At 44.0% G+C, this 22468-nt stretch overlaps 3 protein-coding genes across 8 annotated transcripts in view; 2 read left to right on the top strand and 1 right to left on the bottom strand.

The window, feature by feature from the left end:
* The window catches only part of LOC136421193 (zinc finger protein 845-like), a 27861-nt gene extending 20346 nt beyond the window's left edge, over positions 1-7515 (bottom strand). Inside the window, exon 1 of one of the 3 annotated variants that reach the window (XM_066408368.1) lies at positions 7446-7515. The gene's annotated coding sequence lies outside the window, so the exon portion shown is untranslated. The remainder of the gene's footprint in view (positions 1-7445) is intronic. The other 2 variants (XM_066408367.1, XM_066408365.1) reach the window with 2 other exon arrangements.
* Positions 3194-15316, top strand: LOC136421194 (CAVP-target protein). The gene is made up of 4 exons (XM_066408369.1): positions 3194-3323; positions 13369-13830; positions 14176-14356; positions 14693-15316. Exons 2-4 carry the CDS (start codon positions 13377-13379, stop codon positions 14790-14792), a joined length of 735 nt encoding a protein of 244 aa, XP_066264466.1. The 5' UTR covers positions 3194-3323; positions 13369-13376; the 3' UTR covers positions 14793-15316.
* Positions 9831-22468, top strand: LOC136421195 (CAVP-target protein-like). Of its 4 annotated transcripts, none has more exons than XM_066408373.1 (8): positions 9831-9932; positions 17625-17713; positions 18309-18452; positions 19152-19299; positions 19849-19962; positions 20423-20490; positions 20628-20740; positions 21171-22468. In XM_066408373.1, the coding sequence occupies exons 2-8, from the start codon at positions 17702-17704 to the stop codon at positions 21268-21270; spliced, it is 699 nt and encodes a 232-aa protein (XP_066264470.1). In that variant the 5' UTR covers positions 9831-9932; positions 17625-17701; the 3' UTR covers positions 21271-22468. The 4 variants fall into 4 exon arrangements, with proteins under 4 accessions (XP_066264470.1, XP_066264468.1, XP_066264467.1 ...); XM_066408371.1 differs by having other exon boundaries at positions 18306-18452; XM_066408370.1 differs by having other exon boundaries at positions 18294-18452.

The raw sequence follows: 22468 nt of genomic DNA, 5'->3' as shown, positions 1-22468 counted from the left end.
TGAGGAAAACAAATAACGAAACATTCCACGCTTTAACAGAGAGAAATCTTGTACATTGTAGAGCCTTAATGATTCTTGTACTTATAGTCTGTTCAATTCGTTATTGGCAATTGCTACATTCGAGTCCAGCTGTATTTTAGTCTACTGTATATTACAGTTGGTAGAATCTAGTGCAACGATATGTTTTAGAGTTTGATTGCAATGCATTGGTACTATATGATCGTATCATATGGACTTAATTGTATAGGCCCTACTATAAGCTTTTGTGGTTGATTGAATTTGATACATTTATATTTTTCTAGAGGATGGTTGAAAGTATTGTTAGTACAACATTGCTGAACCTTTGATACACGCAGTTGAAGATTGAGGTTGTAAAGTTTGATCTGCCCGTACATGTACATTTGCTCAAAATGGATTATGTAAAGTTGTGTGGGAATCAGTGGGATAACAATGTTGTACATTGTATATCTACTTGAGAAGAAAAATGTGGGTTGACGTTTGTAATACGCTGAAAAATCCGTGTAAGTCATTTTGATATTCGGAAAATAGACAATAGAATTTTCTGATCTTATTGTAGTTCTTTTTCACCGTAGTTCCGTATCTTAATTTCGAGTTCTTAGATTAGTGAATTGTTCCACTTGTCACCATTGTCAACTTGCACTGTCTGTATACTTTTTCTATACATTGTCTGATGTTGTAGCCCTCGGGCATGAACTTGCAAATAAAGCTTTACTACAATCTCAACTTACATGGAATGTTCGTTCACACGTATTACATGAACAATTTTTCGTACTTATTTGACTATCTCACTGCATAGATGATTTATTGATATTATCCTTATCTTTGTACAAACGTGAACTGCAGCATTTATTAATCCTGACACTGCAGTTCTACCATTAGTACTAGATACTGCATAATTCTGTACAAACCATTCGGTGCTCGCGTTCAATATCATTAACCTTCAACCTACCAACGGTTGCTACAATGATACGTACTACATGCGCTGCAGAAGCGGTCGGAGCGAAGCGCTATCATCGAGTATACTCACTGGTCGTTTTCCGGGAAGCTGCCTTGTAACCCAACACCAATTGTTGTAACCCAACACCAGAAGCTGTAACCCAACACCAGTTCTTGTAACCCAACACCAGTTCTTGTAACCCAACACCAGTTCTTGTAACCCAACACCAGCTGCGGTTTGGCTGACGGACACGTCCATGGCCTTGACACGTTTTCCAGAAGGAGCCACCGCAGCGAAACGCACCGAAATGACAGCAGCAACTGTGTCTACTGATGACGCACGTGGTCACGTGACCCCGGGATATGTATAGCGCGGGGTGGATCCCCCGGGGTGATATCGCTATCATAGTCGGTTTGGAAATACACGCCGGTCGTTAGAATGAGACAAGACGACAGCCTTTCCAGCACATGTCCTTATAAACGGAGAAACTACGCAACAGATGCATGTAAGGAAAACGACGTTAACACAATACAGTTTTATGTCATTGATCTTAATTAGGGAGAGTCCGTTCATTTGAAATCAAATTTATCTATTCATTAATGAATATTTGATGAATCATCTGATGCCCAAAAGAGTCCCGTGTACAGTTATAACAAAATAATCCAACATAGGATCAAGACACACAAATATGACAATAATTACAAACATACCAGTGGAAACAAACAAATACACAAGTAAATGTTTATCAGTAGGTAGCAGTCTATGATCGTCAAACATTGGAATGAAACAAAGAAATAGTCAGCGCAAGCCAGCTGTGCGAAGTAATAATACCATAGAATATAAGCTACGTTACTCTAAGCACGTAAAAATACGTGTCATACAACAGCTAGTCACAATGAAACATAGCACAATTGAGTGGACAAGTTTGAAAAACAATGAAGGTTGTTTTGTCGGAACCAGCGATTGAACAGAATAGTTCCCAGAACCGATGTTCCGAGGTTCCGACATAATCATAAAGTAATGGTAGAAAACGCCAGATGGAAGACGTTGCAAGTTCAGTAGACCGAAAAAAATATATGGGTTGCTGCGTATACAAATCATTCTTGCTGAGGTTAGGAAAGCCAACTTTTCTTCTATAACTGCTGATATTTTGGTGGATCAGTGTTCTTTTTACTGTCAGAACTGAGGATATACAGTCGAAACTGCTGTAGCGACGATTTTACTTTTTCAAGTCTGACGTCACGACTTGACGTCATGTAGCGTACTGTCTTGCGGCGTCTCAAACAGCTGTTAAGATGACACAGTTCTGGGACGTATTTTACTTATGGATACGAGAAGTAGTGTCGCAGCGTCTTGGCAGTCTTGACAAGGGCTCGTCAGTGTCTTAGTTGTGTTTAAGAAGCCCTGGGCCATCCTTAGAAGGAGGAAATGTCAGTCGTTGCTTCGCCGTCTCAATCTCACTCGAGACGTTATCATCTGAACGTCAAATCAACAACGATTTGAAAGTACTCTACGTGGAACTCGTTGCCACCAATTCCAGTAGGGGCATCCTCACTAGATAGCTTAAACAACGCTTGAAGCTGTATGTGCAAAAGTTAGGTGTGACCGGCCTAGGTCGTTCGTGTATTCTAACCAGCTGCTACCGCGCCGCGTGCCTGCGAAGCTGGTGTGGTACTCCGAACGGCGGTTATGCCGGCTATACAGATAGAGAAAAATAGTGGATTTTGATGGATATGTATACATGCTACCACGCCGCGTGCCTGCGGAGCTGGTGTGTTACACCATACCGCTATACAGATACAGAAGAAGAGCGGATTTTGATGAATATGTATACATGCGAGCTTCCAACACTAGCCGTCCGACTTTTCCGCGCCGCGTGCCTGCGAAGCTGGTGTAGTTATACCGGCTGTAGAGACACAGATACGGAAGCTGGTGTGTTACGCGGAAGGGTGGTTATAGTATACCAGCTATACAGATACAGAAGAAGAGTGAATTTTGATGAATATATATCCATGCGAGCTCCAAGCTTCGCCGTCCGACTTTCCCGCGCGCCGCGCTCTCGCCAAGCCGACCTTTAAATATCCGCCGGTCCGGTCCTCCCGCACATTTATAGCCCCTCCTCACGGGACCGCAGCCGCGCGCTCTGATTGGCGCAGACGACTTACAACTGATGATGCGTGCATATTTGCCATAGCAACGGTGGCAGTGACGGGGGTCAGGTTACACATATTCAGCATACATGGCAGAGGGCCCATATTAAACTGTGGGGCAGGCCTGTCTCTGCGCACTCTCCACTCGGGTCCGGCTAGGATAGACACTCCGTCCGCTGCAAGGGATTTTCCTTCGTTCACCGTCCTACTGAGAGGCAAGTATTTCCTTTTCCTTTCACAACTCTACAACAGGATTGTATATATTCTGTTAGCTTCATAGTTAGATGGAGAGGACAATCTAGATGAAGAAGATGTAGCACGGGTATAGAAAGAGAGGCGGTACCCACACTAGGTAGGCGTGATGCCATGTTGGGCTCAATCCAACACAGTTAGCCAGACACACGCTAGACTTCGGTATGTGTGCCAGAGAGAGAGCAGTAGTTTTAGAGCGGTTTTCTCTCCCGTGTTTTATAAAGTTGAAGCTGGATGTAGGTTTCGGTGCGGTTTTTAGGGTCGGTTGTATTTCTTTGGTTGGGAGCGCTTAGAGTGTAGATGCCGTGCATAGCGCGCATTCCTCCGAACGGGCACTTATACTATATACGGAACCACCACTCCGAGAGATCCTTAGAATTGTTCCTTAGCCACAGCCTCATAACTTCTTTTTACAGCTCTGTCTTTGTGTTACATTACTTTACCATATCGTTTTCTGCGGTTGAATTTATCGTAGTATTTTTCCCGGCGGCGGCCTGTTCTATTGTTGGGTATTTAGGGCTGCCCTTACCTTTTATGGTGTGACAGAGGGATCCATTGATCAGAGCTATGACAGCCGTGGTGTGTACCGCCCCCCTCCCAACCTTCACTTCAGAATAAGGAAGAACCGACAAATTTAGATCCCATCGCGACCTTGCTGTGCGGAAATTAGGAAAACAAAATCGACGATTTTATTTTTCGGAAGTTGAATATTTTTCCTTTCCTGGAGATTTGAGGAGGGAACTCAAAGAGGGCTGGCGGAATGTACCGTCCCCGGTCCGCGGATATTTTTAGCGGAATTCTTTCTTCTCAAGTCGTGCCTTAGGGATGTCCTGGTTTCTTCCGGAGCTGGAAGACTTTGAGACTCAATTTTTCGGTTTTCTTAAGGTGTAAGACTTGTATACTGCTGGTAGCGAGAGAAAACGAACTTCCGATCTGGACCTGATTTGGGTACATGTTAGTGTTGAAATCTGATATAAGATTACGTTTCTATACATAGACTGACACCCATATAATATAAGTTGAAGAATCAACGATAAGTTCTTTGGGCAATAAATAGAGACACTACAACTTACTAGGTGCAAGTCTTCAAACTACAAAATTCAACCCATACAGAGATAGGCAAAAGTAGGTTACTGCTTGGTAGGTAGAGTTTAGAGGTAGGATTTCATGTCTATATATAGTTTAGCATACATGCACGTTGTGCTATAAGGTCAAGCTCTCTACAGTCTACCGCTTATCGAAATTTCAAATCTTGATATTAGACATGTGTGTATAAGTCAATCAATCAGAGGATATCCTAAAATAGTCGGCACTATTCTTGCAAGCCAAAACACTTTCCCTTTTCTACCCAATCACTTTCGCTCACAGAAAAAGAACGGGAATACCACGATACAAAGTTTGCGACACCAGATAAGTGACGAACACAAGTAACGCGACATAAACGCAACACTTTCGCGTCAAACTAACGAGATTAAACGTTAATCTTATCTTAGAACATGCCCTGTTGGAATGCCTGGCGTTAGCCTAGAAGCAGGCCTTTTAGGGAGGCAACAAAAATGTGAAAATGTGGCCCCATCTTTTCAGTATGTCGCTCTGTAATGGATACGGTCTTGTGCGCTCCTTGAGCATGCAGATGCCTTCAATTGTTGGAAAAAACGAGAACGAAAAATTTAGAAGATGTAGCAAACCTATAGCTACGACGCCTATTGCGAGGCTATCCTAGCCCCTACCAGGCCCCGCGGGATCGCTGAAAAAATAGTAGAAATTGGCCTAATAGAGTGAATAGTATGCCAAGGGTACGGAGGCTACGGAGAGAGGGTCCAATATGCCATCCACGGCAAACTGTACCCCTATAGCAGACTAACTCCTCTTTCATGTTTTTCTGTCTATTTGGCCAATTTCTACTCTTTCCAGCCGCCTCTGGAGCCCGGTAGAGGCTAAGGCTATCCTAACGCGGGTGTTTTACAAGGTAAACAGAGAAGCCACTGAAATAATGACCGCCACGCGAAGCCTGTTTGGGAGGCTATCCTAGCGCGGGTAGTTTACAAGGTAAACAGAGAAGCCGCTGAAATCGTGACCGCCACGCGAAGCCTGTTTAGGAGGCTATGAGAGCTCGGGTAGTTTACAAGGTAAACAGAGAAGCCACTGAAATCATAACCGCCATGCGAAGCCTGTTTGAGAGGCTATGAGAGCGCGGGTGGTTACAAGGTAAACAGAGTTCAGCTGAAATCATGACCGCCACGCGAAGCCTGTTTGGGAGGCTATAAGAGCTCGGGTGGTTTACAAGGTAAACAGAGAAGCCGCTGAAATCATAACCGCCACGCGAAGCCTGTTTGAGAGGCTATCAGAGCTCGGGTGGTTTACAAGGTAAACAGAGAAGCCGCTGACGCAAATACAGCGTGATACGATATCGCCTGTAGCTCCGGGGAAGCCGCCAGGGGGCGTGCCTAAGTGACAACTGAGATGCCCCAGACCTGCGCCCGAGGCTGCAGATTTGACCGGGTTCTAGAGAATTCTCTTCGTATGGTATTTTCTTTATCGTTCAGGCGTAAAAAGGCTTATTTATGATTCTGAAGCGAATTCATTCATGAGTTTTCACCCTAAATTATAGACATTTAATCAATGAGGAGATACATACATAAAACAAGTGTTTGTATAGCCATACAGCAAACGAACATGACACATGTATCAGTATCAATTATTCTGTGTGAAAACATTTGGCCAGAATCCGCCAGATCCAAGAGCTCTCTTCCCACCACGTGGTTTCTTTAGCGCAGGGCTGTGAAGACATTTCGGTGTAATGAAAATAAAGAATGTAGTGATCATCGATGAAGAAGTTGTTCCGAAATGCATCCAAAAGACCTTATTTGTTGCTAACACTGAGGGGATCGGGCCTTGTTAGAAGCTGTCCAGAATTTGATGGCATCTTTTTCGTAAATAGCTTCTTCTTTCTTTCTAAACGGACTGTTAAAGTCGGTCAGTGTGTCAAGAGCGAGGAAAACCACTACACCCCCCCCCAGAAAGTTTCTCTTCCTTAATCTTGCATATAATATGATTGCAGGTACAGTAATGAAAACATAGTCGCCATTTAGACGATTCTGGCGGATTGTCTATACTTAGGCGATAATGACAGAATATGTTATCCGCTTGTTTTTGAAGGATTCATTTTTTAAAAGAAAAATGGCATTTATTTCTAAGTGGTCAAGTTAAACCATACCTTGCCCTGGAGAGTCCTTCTGACCATTTACTGCGAGCAAAATAGCTGTAAAAATTGTCAGACTAAAATAGACGCCTCGTATCTTCTTAAGACACGGGCATCTGTTTCTTATTCCTCACAGCCTTTAAGTGTCCGAGGTTACAAATAGCACATAACAATGATGTATGTGCTGTAGCTTCCTATATATGGGGGGGGGGGGTGTTACTGTCCAAACAAGATGACAAAACGCAGACAAGAAGACACTAACACGAAGACGTCAGGGATAAGAAACGGTTCTTAGACATGCGTGAGGTCCTTAGAGGTCATCAGTTCCTTAGAGGTCTTGAGTTCCTTGGAAAGGCGACCCAAAAAAGGTTCCTTTGAAAGGCTAAATAAGGACGTTTGAAGACGCACTACTACATTCTTAAAGAAAATAAAGAACGATTTCACCAAAACAGTCGCCATGAAAAAGATGCGCCGAAAAATTTACAAAAATGTTCTCAAGATTACATCCGTCCATTAACGTTGAGGCCTCAGCTCAAGGTTTTCACGCTCAAGTAAACATACAAAGAGCCTTACGGCTATCTCAAGAAGCTTGTTTACACCACAAGGACATTTTAAGACATTCTTTTACATTTTTGAAGAAAAACTTTTTCGCCAACATCAAAGTGACACAGATGTGGCCTGTAATTTTACAAAAACTTGCACTTACATTTTTTCATTAACGTTAAGGATGGCAGCTTAAGGTCCCCGCGCTGAAGTAAACACACAGAGAGCCTTACGGCTATCTCGGGAAGTGGTTTAGATCACACAGAACTTTCAAAACGAGCTCTCCTACTCCTTATCTAAACATGCTGCGCTCAGAAGGACCCGAGAATGGCGTACTTACGTCAGAGTTTAAAAGCCTCCCGCCGTGTTTGTGGGTGTAGAGGGGGAAAGTCAGGGGGCGGTGACGTCATGACGCAAAAATGTCGCTGCTCCAACCTCTTCTGACTCTCACCATCTTTCTTGCGATTTTCTGAAGATCGAAGAAAACAGCATTTAAGTAAAAAAACAACGCAATACAAAGTCCTTTATTTCTTGGCATTCGTTTCTATTTGACGTCGGTTGATGAAATTTAGACACTTTTGTTTTATTTTTTTTCATTGATCTTTTTTTTAAATTCTTTTTTTGCGGGGAGAGAATTTAGAAGTTGTCCGGAAAATACCAAATTTATCTTTTGTTTCCCGACAGGAATTACTGATTGACGTCAGAGAATAAAACTTACAACAATGTTTCATTATCAGAAAGACAAGTGCGGCTGCAGAGTGTATCCAAACGCTATAAACACTGATGTTTGAAGCCTTAAACTATGACGTCAGAGCTGCCAGGGGAGGCATGTCGGATACAGGCGGCCACTTAACGTGTTTTCCCGTCTTGTAACAGACTTGTGGCTACAAAGACATAACACGTCTTAAGTAAAGTGCCCCTTTCCTTATTTTTGTAAGACGTCTTGACTTTCGCGAGGTCTAAAAATAATGCGTGGTTGTCAGAGGAGTGGGACTTTAAAGAAAACATAGTTGCCCTTTGCCCCAAATGATAGACGATGTGAGAACAACAGAGTGCACCTTTATTTGGTTCTAAATAATGACGTAACCGATGACAGGAGTTGTCTTGATACTTGGTATGTGGGTAGGTCTTGATGAGACCTCAAAATGGGTAGATTTACGCTCCGTAGCGGCTTGTTATGGTACTGCAGCGGAACTTCTGGTTTTGATATCTTGCTCTCCCTATTTTTGACGAATTCTACTATTGCTACCCCCTAAGAAAGGCCTGGTCGAGGCTAACAAAGCCATAACCCCTTTGGAAAGCCTGTTGGAGGCTAACAAAGTTCCCTCCCGACTCAGTTTCTCTCCCTTTAATACGTTCACACCCTGCCGTCTGACCAAAAATCCCGGCCACTCGCCAACTCTTCTGTCCAATCAGTCTCCCTATGCCTATTTTTGCCTAATTCTACTATCCACAACCCCTTTGGAAAGCCTGTTGGAGGCTAACAAAGTTCCCTTCCGACTCAGTTTCTCTCCCTTTAATACGTTCACACCCTGCCGTCTGACCAAAAATCCCGGCCACTCGCCGACTCTTCTGTTCAATCCCTCTCCCTATTTTTGCCTAATTCTACTATCCACAACCCCTTTGGGAAGCCTGTTGGAGGCTAACAAAGTTAATTCCCCCATCCCGACCCAGTTTCCCTCCCTTACGTTCACACCCTGCCGTCTGACCAAACACCCGGCTGCTCGCGTGTCCGTGTTTGCTCTCCATATAGACCGGACTTCTCTAAACCCCGACTTCACAGACAAGCGGGCTGTGTAAACTTCAGTCAAACTCGGTCGGATCTAACAATAGTAACATCCCTGTACATGTACACCAAGGCAGCGACCGTTGACCAAATCTCTCATTACTTTAGTACTTCAAACTAACGTGTGAATTTTATAGCTTTTGTATAATATTACAGTATATGTATTGTTGTCTTTCAAATCATATGTTTACATGGACCATATTCAATTTATAAACTCATGGGTTATACAAATTCAGTTTGGTCGCTGAACGGTCTCCATCCAGTGGAAAGGTAGCCTTCGGTGAGATTTCAAATTTAAGACGAAAAAGTTGCAAAACGTAAATATTACTTGTACTCTTTTATATCAAGTTTTTCCCAGTTGGTAATGTCTTCTAACGTTGCTCTCTGTATCAAGTCGGTTCTGTTAAATTTGACAGCTAGGCGACAACTGTTAATAATTCTCCAATCAAAGTATTTGTTAAAGTTTCTTAGTTGGATAAAATCCGCTCGGAAAGAAAACACTGTGATGTTGCTTTTCAGGGTTATCACCATAATCAGTTCTCATTGCAAATCCTCCCCATCCATTTCCCTAGCACCCCCCTATCTGTCATGACCGGCGGTTCGATGGACGGCTTTTGGGGGTTCTTTCCATTTCTGTCCGGGCGCCCGACTTGGCCCGCCTCCAAATAAGGAGGTGTGCGCGCTGTTTGCCCGCATTCCCGCCAACTGGCCTCGGTATCGGGTAGTCGCTGCGTCAGCTGCAGGGGAGAGTCGTTATACACCCGGGGGATGGTAAAACACTCTCACCAACGTTCACAAATAACATAAAAATTCCTTTACATTATGACTATGATGCTCATTATAAAATTCAACAGGGGAGCAGCAACAATAGATCAAGCGGAAGCGATTATAACTTAGAAAGGAGGGTCCCGCACACCCATTCTGTATATAAAATGGATTGTCCCTGAAAACTGGTATGTTGGGTAGAATTCTGGATGCTCGCGTATTTCTGGGGCGAACTGACGAGAGAGGTAGCGGCAAGACGAGCTAGCGAGACTTAAGGTGAGGGATTAAGGGTGCTCTGTTGTTTAAGACGCTACTGTCTTGAAGCTGAGTCGTTCTGAGACCCACTTGAAGTGGACAGCAGTTTGGTTGTCGCTAAAAGGTGCGTTGCTTAAGTTTGTGAAACTTTACAACTGCTTGTTGCCTGAGGGGATAGGGTTCGTTCAGGAGAAACTTCCCTGTTCTGTAAGGTTTTTCCCATGTTTGCTGGTCCTTAGTTCCTGAGGTCTAAGAACGGGTTCTCAAGACGCGACCGTCTTGTTGTTTTCACTTTCTTGAGTCAAGGCGAAGGACGTGTTTCCTTTAAGACGGAATGTTATCGGCCCTTGAGCCAAACAAGGACGTCGTCTTTAAGACTGAAGTTTAACACGCTCTCGCCACAGACGTGAGACCTCCAAGCAGATGTAAGGCGTCAGATTGTTCTTCTACGGCTATAAGCAGTTTTGAAAGGGGCGTCTAGTGAGAAAACGCACTACTTGATTCTCAGTTTGTGACGTTTTCTTCCGTATTTTCTAGCAGTGCATTTGTTGTAGCCTGGGTTTCATCCGCAGTAGGCTAACTGCCATGCTTACACGCTCTTACCAACATGTATTGGAGCTAGCGAGAACTGACGAAGATGGCACCCAGGCTATCTTTGCCTTTGGTAGAACGACTCCACTATATAATAATGCGCACACAACGGCGAACAGAAACAAGCTGAAATCTAGCTAGGGCCTTTATCCATAGGCTAGGTTGGTTGGGACCTGAGCAGCTGTTGTGATGCGTTAAACCCCCCTCTCTCTGGACCCGCGACACGTTGGCGCCCTCGCTGCGTCCTAAATTGGATTTGTGTTACCCTTGACTTTAAAACGTGAATATCATGCAAAACGCGCAAGTATTACTGAAAAGACAACAAAACACACAAAGCGTAAAAAGATTCGTTTTTTTAATCGATGAAATTCGTTGAGAACTCACTCAATTTGCCCGGATGAGGTGAGAATACCAACGTGTTGCGGGTCCAGCCAAATCATACTCCAAGCAGATGTAAGGGGTCTGACGCGCTCCAGTTTGAACAAACATCGTTATGCGCTAAACAGTTTTATCTACTGTCCCTGACGAGGTGTTTAGATTGTTTGAATTAAACATTAGCCTCGAATCGGGCGGCTTGAAAACAGGCCTGTCCAAGCAAGCTGTGCGAGGCTAATTATGCACTGTTTTTTTTTTCTCATCGCCTGAACAAGCGCATCGGTTACACCGCAGCTGGTTCCAGGCTATTAACAGCACAAACCAAACTATTAGTCTTCGAGCACTGTTTAAATATAGCATCCTGAAGAGTCTGGCTCCAGGCTAGAGAATATCATCAATATTCCTAGATAATTCCTAGTTAATCGGCCTGATCTAGGCTATCTGATCTAGAATGTTTCCAGATAATTCCTAGTAAAGCGGCCTGATCTAGGCTTTCGTCTCTAGAATGTTCCAGGATGCATGTAGTCCCTGTTAAGGTAAACCGGCCTTGTGTACCTCGGTGTGAATGTCAGAGTCGGCGGGAAGGCCTCGGGCCCTGAACCCGGATTCTTACCCTTACAAATTAGCCAGATCAGCGATTGTGACGGGGGAACTTCATGTACAGTTAGAAGATAACAAACATGTGTTCCACACATGTTAAGATATATCGCTGAGGGGAATTGTGAGGAAACCCTTCATGTGTTGGAGTTGGTAGAAGAATTTGTGGTGCTCCGAGATCGGCCAAAACAAGCTCGTCAAAATTTTGTACACATCATTACCGCATTCTTGACCTTAACCTTGATATTTCGTCCTAGCTTGTACTGCTCCTAGCACTCTTAAAAATGACTGTACATAAGACGTCATTTTCTTTTCATTTCAAATGTCCAGTCTTAAGAAAGTTGTGTTGGGGAAAACAGTGCTAAAGCTTAGTGCATTTGATACAGTGTTCTTTGGATAGCTTGTACATGTTGGTTTGTATCTAGTATATCTGTGTAGATTGTGGAATATGGATGATGATAAGAAAGATATGCTGGCAAAAAGATCAGTTTTGCGAACGCTTTTATACTATCATCTATACTAAATGGTTTGTATATGTTTTGACTGTATTTAGTATGTCTGTGTGGACTGTGGGCACGGCTGGCTGTCATGACGCCCCTACGACCACTGAAGTCATGGGTCATGAGTGAGTGAGTGAGTGAGTGAGTGAGTGAGTGAGTGAGTGAGTGTGGATTGTGATATGTGATGGGCCCGCTCATTATGTCGCCGTGTGAAGCGACGTAGGATTAGTGGGGATGGGCGGTTTTCCTTCGCGGGGGGTAATTAGCACCGCGCGAGGCGCCGTGAGATTAGACCTCCTCAGCCATCGTCGGCATAGCTGACAGCATCGAAATGGCATGGGGGCTGTAAAAATAGCCTTGGGTTCGTGAGCGCTCGAAGCATTTGCATGCGGTGCGTTTTTTCTACTTTACAATTGCGTCTACAGAATGTGGTTGAAAATGAGTTCGTCAGCATGGCAGAGAAATTAATGAGGAAATATTTCTGTTCGCGAATCTTTGCACGTCTACCGAATGTGATAAGGACCGGATATGCTGGGAATGCTGGTCGTGATAATCTCCCGCGGCACCGGATATGCCAGGAATGGCGGATGAAGGACAACTGCACGACAGAAACTCGTCAATGTCATTCCAAGGACGCGCTATGCAATGTCCTTGGAGATTCTAGTCACGACAATCGCATGGAATGTCCGTCAAGGTCAAAGAACATCGCGCGAGGGGGGGGGGTGAAAGGCATGCGGCAACAACCTTGTTGCAGAAGATAGCGTGAAGAAAACTGCACGACGTATATGGTGATGGAGAGTAATGTTTGTGATGATGATTTGCGGGCAATGTTAATGCTTCACTTTCGCGCAACGACGTCTTCGAAAGAAATAAGAAAGAAAATGGAGCCCAGGGAAATAAAGAAACTGCAAGGTCAAAGTGCATGGGAACATCTTGAGCTAGCCGAGCAACATGGAACGACTGCACGACTTAAGACACAGCCGCACGTCTTCAGACACAGGTATGCACGGTTATAAGAATGTTTGGGGCAGAGGTAACCGGCAGGTATTTTGCTAGAACACATATGATACGGGCTACAAAGTTGGATAAGTAACTGTATTAGCACTATTTGCTATCAAACGCACTATCGTATAAAAAGTAATAGGGTAAGGGTCGTAGTAGTATAGTAGTAGAATAGTAGTTCTCTTTCTCAGATAGCGCACGAGCTACTATCAGACGGATAGTAAGATATCTGAATGATATTGTTTTATCTTGTAACAAATGTTTCAAGATTTTTCTTCTGTCAAAAAAGATACATAGTGGTGCTCTCAAGTTTTACAACTTACAAACATGACGACGAAGCGTTCTAACAATGATTATGAAACGTCCTAATGTTCCACCCTTCTCCCCCTTAGACTGAACCATGCCTAAGCCACCAGCGGAAGCCAAGCCGGCGGCCAAGCCCGCGGCTCCCCCCGCGGCCGCCAACCCCTTCGAGGGCGTGGACGTGAAGGACCCCATCGTCATCTCCGCGGCCACGCGTATCCAGGCGTCCTTCCGCATGCACAAGAACAGGATGGCGCTCAAGGAGAAGTCCATCCCCAAGTTCTCCCAGGTCCTCAAGGACATGTTCGTCATGGAGGGCAGCGCCGTCACCTTCTTCGCGCGCGTCTGGGGAATCCCCGACCCAGTCATCAAGTGGTTCAAGGACGGCCAGGAGGTCAAGGAGGGCCCCAAGCACGAGATCAAGTTCGACGACAAGGACGGCACCTTCCTCATCATCAGGAACGCTGACGGCGATGACGTCGGCACCTACACATGCCAGGCCACCAACAGCTTCGGAGAGGCCTTCGACAGCGCCAGGCTGGCATTGGAAGGTACAGTACTGGCTTTCAACATGTCATAGTATTACCGGTATCCATACAGATTTGGTAGCGCTAGTCTGGATGCTTTCTTTTTGAAAAACAGCAAAGTCCACCATTTTGAAAGTCTGCAGTAATATACAATAGCGTTGGAGAGGCCAGACTCCACCCGGATACCTTAGACCCAAAACTGACGTAACATTTTCCCACGGTCACGTGTTAAATGTCAGTGAGTCATTTTCTCTGAAGAAGGCCAAAATATTTGTTCAAATTCTAAAACCGTACATGCTTCCATTCTTTCTTTATGAATCCATTTGTCTATTTATTCGTGTATTTACTCATTGGTTTTTCATTCCCCAGTTCCCGCCAAGTGCACGAAGCAGCCCGACAACATCACGGTCAAGGCCGGCGGCAACTTCGAGATCAAGGTCGAGATCGCGGGCGAGCCCGAGCCTGACGTCATCTGGACGAAGGGCAAGAAGGAGATCGACGAGGGAGGCCGCTTCAGCTACGAGGACTCCCCAGACTACTCCATCCTCAGGTGGGCTGCTTGTTTGTTTGTTTGTTTGTTTTTGTGTATGTTTGTTTGTTTTGGTGACGGCCAAAATATCGTTTGTGGCGTCGTGTGGCGTAACGAAAGGGTGTTCGGCCCAGAACCTATTGGTCCTCGGTTTGAATCCCCTGACGCTACCGATGATGTGCCCTTGAGAAAGGCATTTAACACGACTTTCCTCACTCCATTCAGGTGTAAAAATGGGTATATTGTTGTCTGTACGTGGCATGGGAGAAGGGCAAATGCTGAAATCTGTTGCATGGAGTTCAAAAATATTTGTACGTACAACTTGTTTACAAACTCTGTTTCTTCTTCTTCCTGCAGGGTGGAGAAGGCACAGGCAGGAGATGCCGGCAAATACGAGATCGAGATTGTGAACGACCTTGGCAAGGCCCGCGCTTATTGCACCGTCAAGGTGAATTAAGGTCGGCAAGATGGCGGCTAGCAGAACGTCTCTGTAAATGTACACTTTTCGTTGTTAAGTAATTAAAAAGGGCATGTCTTTTTGGACCACAGGTTGGCAGTTAGAGGGCACAATGAGATTTTAGCCGAGAGGATAATAAAAAATTGACAACCGGGCGGGCTGATTTAGTCGTTACTCCTTGGCGAGTACTGAGAGAGAAGCGCCGCCTGGTGGAAATTGATGGAGATGCATGCTGTACACGGAGTCAGCCGGCAGCGGGGGAGAATTGAAAGGCTGGGCTAGAACAAGAAACGAGCTGCCTGTAAATATCTGAACACAAACAAACTGCCCTGGCTAGACATCACGGGTCCACCGTAGAACCACGTAACGCAGTGAATGTCCTCTCCGGTTTACCGTAGAACCACGTATCGCAGTGAGTGTCTTCTCCGGTTTACCGTAGAATATGGTGTGTCGCTGAAACCATTTTTTTCACTACATTGTTCTTTCACTTCTGTTGAAATAAAAGTGTTTACTTCTGTCTGTAATTCTATGCTTCTTTGGACTAAGCCTATCTAGAATAGCTTCAGTGTGTAAGAAACTTGTTAAAAACGATGAAAGATAAATAAATAAAAAAAGAACAAATCTATAAGGTTTTCACAGAATTCCCCCACTGTTTTTCTTTCTGTATGAAAAAAAAAATTATGTACGTAATTCCGTTGTGGCGCCACATTCTCAAGTAATAAAGTTTCTAGCTAGAAACCGAAGACAGCGTCCATTCTTTGTTCATTATATATATTCACAATGATATATAGCAACATATATATTCACAATACTATTTTGTTAGGAGTGTTCAATGAAAATGTGCTTCTATTTATTGAGATGATGATCTACTCAAGCTTGCTAACTTAATGTAAATTGTCAGGTATGAGTGTTGTGCACAAGTTTCTCACGAGTAGTTATATAGCAACGTTTGTGATTTATTATCCACAAATGTTTGCAGCTGGCAGCAACCTTACGTTACCATCAGCATTCGTTATCATTGTAATAGTCACTGTTGTGAATGCATCATGGAAGGATGAATAAACATGAATGAGTGGAGGAAGTATTCAATGAATGAATGAATGAATGAATGGAGGAATGGATGAATAAAAGAATGAATAAACGGAGGAATGAATGAATGAGTGAAGGAACCATAACTGTCAGTGAAGGAATGAAGGAGGGATGAATGGATGGGCGAATAAATGAGGGATCACTATGCTCAACTGAATTCACAAACATGCACCACGTCAATAATGCATTTATATAAGACAAGGAAATATTGAATGATAACCTACAAAATCAACCCACCAGTCTACCATGTTGACACTTGAAATGCTCGCGTCTATCGTACCATTTCTAACATTAGTACCGTTATATCTATTCTACTATGTTTTCGTATGGACACATTTTGATATAGGTGTCGTCCACATTCTCTGGACTTATATGTCACTGGGATGAAAGACTATTGCATGTATGGGAAAGTTTATGATGAATCGTTACGTCATCATGACGCCAGGAGCGCGTCACGAGGTTGTAGATGACCCCATGTTGACCCTGACTATAACATTTTTTCTGTCAGCCGATCATGATTTACAACAACAAAAACGATATATCAGCCCTTCCACATGACTTGTTGTGTTACTTCGAACGCTCTCGGCCCTAAACTCACTCTACTATCTAATTACTCATTATAAGCACAAAATGCAACACAGAGTAAAGATCGCACTGCTTTGGTTCCGTTGTGTACATAACTATGTTGTTGACATTCACAGTGTAGTTGTGTGTGCTATATGTCTATCTGGTCAGTATATCACACATGCAAACATCATCATCATCATGATCATAGTTTCGAGCAAAACATGGCTGCCTCAGATGAACTGAGAACGCCAGCAAATCAGACTAACTTACCGTAGGAAGTACCCGGCACTAATGTCCGCCATTTTGAAAATTGGCGGGGTAAGGTCAAGGGCAAAGCATGACGGGAAGTAGCGGAAACTTTTCCGTACTGCCCTTGTGAGAAAAAACAACTCGAACAGAAGGGAATATCCCATAAAAGGAAGTGGTTCTGTATGATTCTTTGTTCGCAGTGTATTGTTGAGGAAAGGGTTAATGTTAGTCAGGCCAATTTCAATCTCGTACCCAGGGTCATCTCTTGACTTGTCCAAAGTGCCCTGGATTCGAGATTGACCATAGTTAGGAATGCATGATATTATCATATAGCGGTACATTCACTATAGCTTCCTAAAGAATCGTGATAAAACAGCAAATTCTTTGAGAAAACGCAAAGTTTTAGTTTTATTACAGTACAGGCAACAGAGCCTACTAAATCTCAAAACATGTGTTGGGAGTCACTGTACAAGTTATGTTGATCATTGCCGTTTTGTAAAGAAAAATTTACATTGCAACAGCTTTACTAAAAATGAAAGTAACCAACTCTGCATGTTAAGAATACATTTCAACTTCTTCATAAAATCGAAAAAGCGCCAACATGGTTTATTCCCGACTCACTAGCCACCGTACAGCAGCGCCTCTTAATGATCACATGCAGTACTGCAGCATATCTTGTCTCCTCCTTGCAATCTCCATTTCCTCACCTGAAGACTTCCTCTCACCTGTACATCTTCACTGTCTGACTCACCTGTCCTCTCACCTGCGGTAAGGTTACCAACTTTCTTACCCTACTGTCGCTTCATGCCTTTCATATTTCGCTCTATTGAAATAACCCTTACCTTATACGGTAGCATAAGAGATAGAAATAGAAAGAAAGAAGGAAGGAAAGAAAGAAAACTAAAAGGTTATCTTCTTCATCCTCAGGAGAGGCCGGAGAAGCTAACATCGCAGCGCCACCTTCCGATTGCTGAGGAGAGTGCAGCAGCGTACAAACAGTCGCCATGCCGAAACAGGTGGGACAACGAAAGGCTTTCTTTAAATTTAAGCATGTCGTTTTTGTGAAGATATCTTGTAACGAGCCATGTTTATCCATGTAGTGTTATTTCAACTGATGTCCTTTTTCAGTATCATTATGGTTGTTTATCTATGTGACGATACTTTGCGTTTAAACGTTTGGGACTGCATTGTTAGCAGCGACGCCTAGCTGCAGTGCGGTCACCGAAACGTTGGTTGTTATGCTACGCCCTGTTTGTGATAAAAAAGAACTCTTTTGCTCCATCAATGTATATGTTTGAGCCATGTTTGTACACTGATGTTAACTGAAATGCCCATTGCCCACCCCCTCTCCATACCCCTTCCCTCCCATGTTTCTACATTGATGTTAACTGGTGTGCCCATTACCCACCCCCTCTCCACCACCCCTCCCCCTTTTCCATACCCCTTCCCTCCCATGTTTCTACATTGATGTTAACTGGTGTGCCCATTACCCACCCCCTCTCCATACCCCTTCCCTCCCATGTTTCTACATTGATGTTAACTGGTGTGCCCATTACCCACCCCCTCTCCACCACCCCCTCCCCCTTTTCCACGCAGCCCGCGGCGAAGAAGGAGGAAGAGGCCAAGAACCCGTTTGAGGGGGTTGACGTGAAGGACCCGATCGTGGTCCGGGCCGCCACGCGCATCCAGGCGGCCTTCCGCTCGCACAAGTCCCGCAAGGAGCTCATGGAGAAGTCCCTGCCCAGCTTCACACAGGTAAGGCCGGTCATCAACTATATCAGTGCATAATTATGGCATTTGAAATTTCAACTTTAAGAACAGAAAATGATTGTTTAGTTCTCGTTGTTTGCTGATATGAAAACTATGGAATCTTTTGTTCTCGCTTCCCATAGCAGCTGAAGGTAATGTTTATCGATTTTGAAACGACGTAATAAACCTTTGCTCTCGTTCAGATAAGATGAAGGTCATGTTCGGTGCCATGTGAAGCACAGAACATCTTGTCCTTGTTCCCAGGAGCTGAGGGACATGTTTGTTGCTACGGAAACTATGGAATCGCTGGTCCTCGTTCCCATAGGTTCTGAAAGTCATGTAAACCGTGGATTTTTTATTCTCGTCCCCATGAGCTAAAGGTCATGTTTGCTGCCATGTAAACCGTGTTTTTTTGTACTCGTCCCCAGGAGCTGAAGGTCATGTTCGCTTCCATGTAAACCGTGTTTTTTTGTACTCGTCCCCAGGAGCTGCAAGACATGTTCGCTTCCATGTAAACCGTGTATTTTTTCCTTCTCGTCCCCGGGAGCTGAAGGTCATGTTGCTCTCAAAACTATGGTTCTCGTTCCAATGGGATCTGAAGGTCATGTTCGTTACAATATAAACCGTGTATTTGTGTTCTCGTTCCCAGGAGCTGAAGGACATGTTCTTTCCCATGTAAACCATTTTTTTCCTTCTCGTCCCCAGGAGCTGAAGGACATGTTCGGGTACGAGGGCAGCGCCACCAGCTTCTTCTGCCGCGTGTGGGGCATCCCGGACCCCGTCATCACGTGGTACAAGGACGGCGAGCTCATCAAGGAGGGACCCAAGTTTCAGATCGGATTCGACAGCAAGGGTACGTGCAAACAAACGAACAAATAAACAAACGAACAAACAACCGACCAAGTGAATAAAGAAACAAATTTCAAAACCAAATTGTCATAACCTCGTATGCGGTACACAAATTACACACATTTTCAAATTACATACTTTTGCACAGATCACAGAATTCAAACCGTCAAACTGTTCTTTTTTTCCATCGTGGCATCTGACTTGCGCTTTTTTAGATGGCACGACTCTAACTTTTCCTAATGTTTTCAACCCACATTGTAAAAAACTCGCCTTCGGTACAAAAATTACATACTTAATCTGTCATACTTTTAAACGACCCACAGAATGTAGACCGTCAAACGTTTTTTCTTCCATTATTGAGTTTTATTCCCGCGTTTTTATTTTCAGACGGCACGACTCTAACTTTTCAAACCCAAATTGCCAAAAGCTCGCAATTACAAACATACAGAAACCACATACTTTTTCTGTCATACTTTTGCACCTATCACAATATTTAGACAGTCAAACGATTTTTCAGACGGCATGACTCTGACTTTTCCCGCGCTTTTTTCAGACGGCACGACGCTGACGATCCAGAACGTGAGTCGGGAGGACGTGGGGCAGTACACCTGCAAAGCCAACAACAGCCACGGGGAGGCGTTCGACTCCGCACGGCTCATCGTCGATAGTGAGTCACAAATCAATCAATACATCAATCAATCAATCAATCAATTAAGCAATTGATCGATCGATCGATCAAACTATTATACGCCAAAAATAGTTACTCAAGCAACTGGATAAATTTTTCAAAACTTTTTTTGGCGTATCTTATTACCTGGATCGCTTCATCAACGAATCAAACTATTAATCTTTATTGCACGACAATAAGCCAGTTCGTGGTTTCACTGCTCATGCGCGGGGTCAAAGGTGATGTATCCTAACTTTTGAGCAGCTCTTGTCTAGACATGTTATGATATATATATATCTCAGAGCGTTCACATTTGACATGTTACTAACAATGCATTTCACTGCGCACGAGCAGTTCAACCCGTGAAGCGGATTATTGTATTGGACACAATGTTGCTGTTCCATGGAGGTCTCTTAAACATGGTGCAAATATGTCTGACCTTTCTTTAATTGTCCTTCAGTTCCAGCCAAGGTCATGAAGCCCCCAGAGAACGTCACGGCCAAGAAGGGAGAAACCATCACCATGCGGGTAGGTACAGGTTCCCTAAGGAGGGACTGTGAATGAATATATTTTGTCAAAGGCAAGTCATCAAAATTTCGAAATTCATTACGCGTCCTGAAAATCGATCTCTGATTGGCTGACCCTTGGCCTTGATTTGACCCCAGGTGGAGATCGAGGGTGACCCGGAAGCTGACGTCATCTGGAAGCACAAGAAGAAGGAGATCAACGAGGGCGGACGCTACAGCTACGAGGACACGGACACGTACTCCATCCTAAGGTACGTCACGTTACTGCACTGGCATTGGTTTCCGTTAGGGGGCGCTACAGCTACGAGGACACGGACACGTACTCCATCCTAAGGTTCGTCACATTACTGCACTGGCTTTGGTTTCCGTTAGGGGGCGTTATAGCACTGAGGACACGCAAAGTTTAAAAGGCCTTAAATGCTTGTATTCAATTTAACACCGGAATGTCTGTTTCTTGCCTCTGCATATTTTAAGAGTACCTGGTTATGAATAATTTCTTTCTTTCAATAAAATCATTTTCTGTATTCCGACATGACCTAGCTGTCGCCATGTTGGATCCATCCTCGAACTATCGGATACCAGCATGGCGGTGGCGATTTGAAATCGACGAATTTTGGCGTTACATGATCATGAAGTCCACTTAATAACAATCTTATTTATCTATCATGTCTTTTTGTTTAGGATCCAGGGCGCGACGGAAGAAGACGCGGGAAAATACGAGATCGAAGTCGAGAACGACATGGGCAAGGATAGGACCTTCTGCGCAGTCTCTGTCAAGTAACCACGTGACCCTGACGTCACGTCCGGTGGAGAGGGGACGTCACATCCGCTGCACCCAAACATAGACGTAGAGCGGAACAGGTGGTAGAGGACAGGTGTCCATCAAGGAGTTGAAAATAACTGTCAAAAATAAGAAATTTCAAAACAGTGTCAGACGGACGATTGCTGTACATGCAAAGACAATGTAAAGAGAAGAAATAAACAGACTTTCAATCCATGTACTGTCGTAAAGCCATATATAACACGTGCAAATTGTGCCCCTTATAGAGATAAGAGTTTATGTGAATGAGTGCCTCGAAATCGTTGGGTCGAAACGAACACAGCGTCGTCGATGTGGAAATAGCGCCGAGATCAAGACATTGCAGTTGTTCTTGACCTGAAAAAGTTGCTTTATTTTGTAAAAAGCAAAAAAAATCAAAGAATGGTCTCTCACCGAAGTTCCTGCGGTAGTTGTTCTCGGGCCTGTTTCCCACCGGATTGTCGTTTTCTTGGTTCCGATCCAACGATTGATGGAAATACTAGACTTTTGGACATTCTAGAAATAAAGATAAAACACCTTATGCTGAAGGGCTACGATCTTTGGTACGTCAGTATTTAAACCAGCACACACATATCGCCAAGCACTCGGCTTTATATGTTATTGTCTTTACTTGCTTTAGTTGGTAAAACGGCAGGCGACTCCGAAAATACGGCAAGGTTTTGCGTCACGTGCGGTTTTGTGACGTCACATCCTGTTCAGTGACATCACTTCCTGCACAGTAACGTAACGTGGCGTGATGTATAGTGACTGGTTTTGTGAAATGACGAAACATAAAAAAGACAATAACAAAAATGTTTTTTTCTGGGTAAATCAGCCATACTTTCGGAATCGCCACCGTTCCTGCTTTTTTCAACGCTTAGACCGCTGAATAATTTGAAGTATGATAATGTATCTACGAAAGACAAAGGTCTGTGGACCGGAGAACTATCCATGGGACTCAAAATATCCCCATATTACTACTGAAGACCCTTTTTGTACATTTGTGTGTTATGTTTTAGACCCCCTTATTTTGAATATGGTTGCGTCCGTGTGGAGAGAATTGATGGTTTTGTTAACTAAACTGGATGGTTTCGATAACTAAACTGGGTTGCTAGGTTACGCCGTAGTTATCTGGCCAGATGACGCGTGTGGTTTCATTAAACTTTTGTTAACTTAATAA

This window comes from Branchiostoma lanceolatum, chromosome 15, assembly GCF_035083965.1.
Source record: "Branchiostoma lanceolatum isolate klBraLanc5 chromosome 15, klBraLanc5.hap2, whole genome shotgun sequence".
Classification (NCBI taxonomy): domain Eukaryota; kingdom Metazoa; phylum Chordata; class Leptocardii; order Amphioxiformes; family Branchiostomatidae; genus Branchiostoma; species Branchiostoma lanceolatum.
The sequence above is the reverse complement of the archived record's forward strand: the minus strand, read 5'-3'. Positions and strand labels throughout refer to the sequence as shown.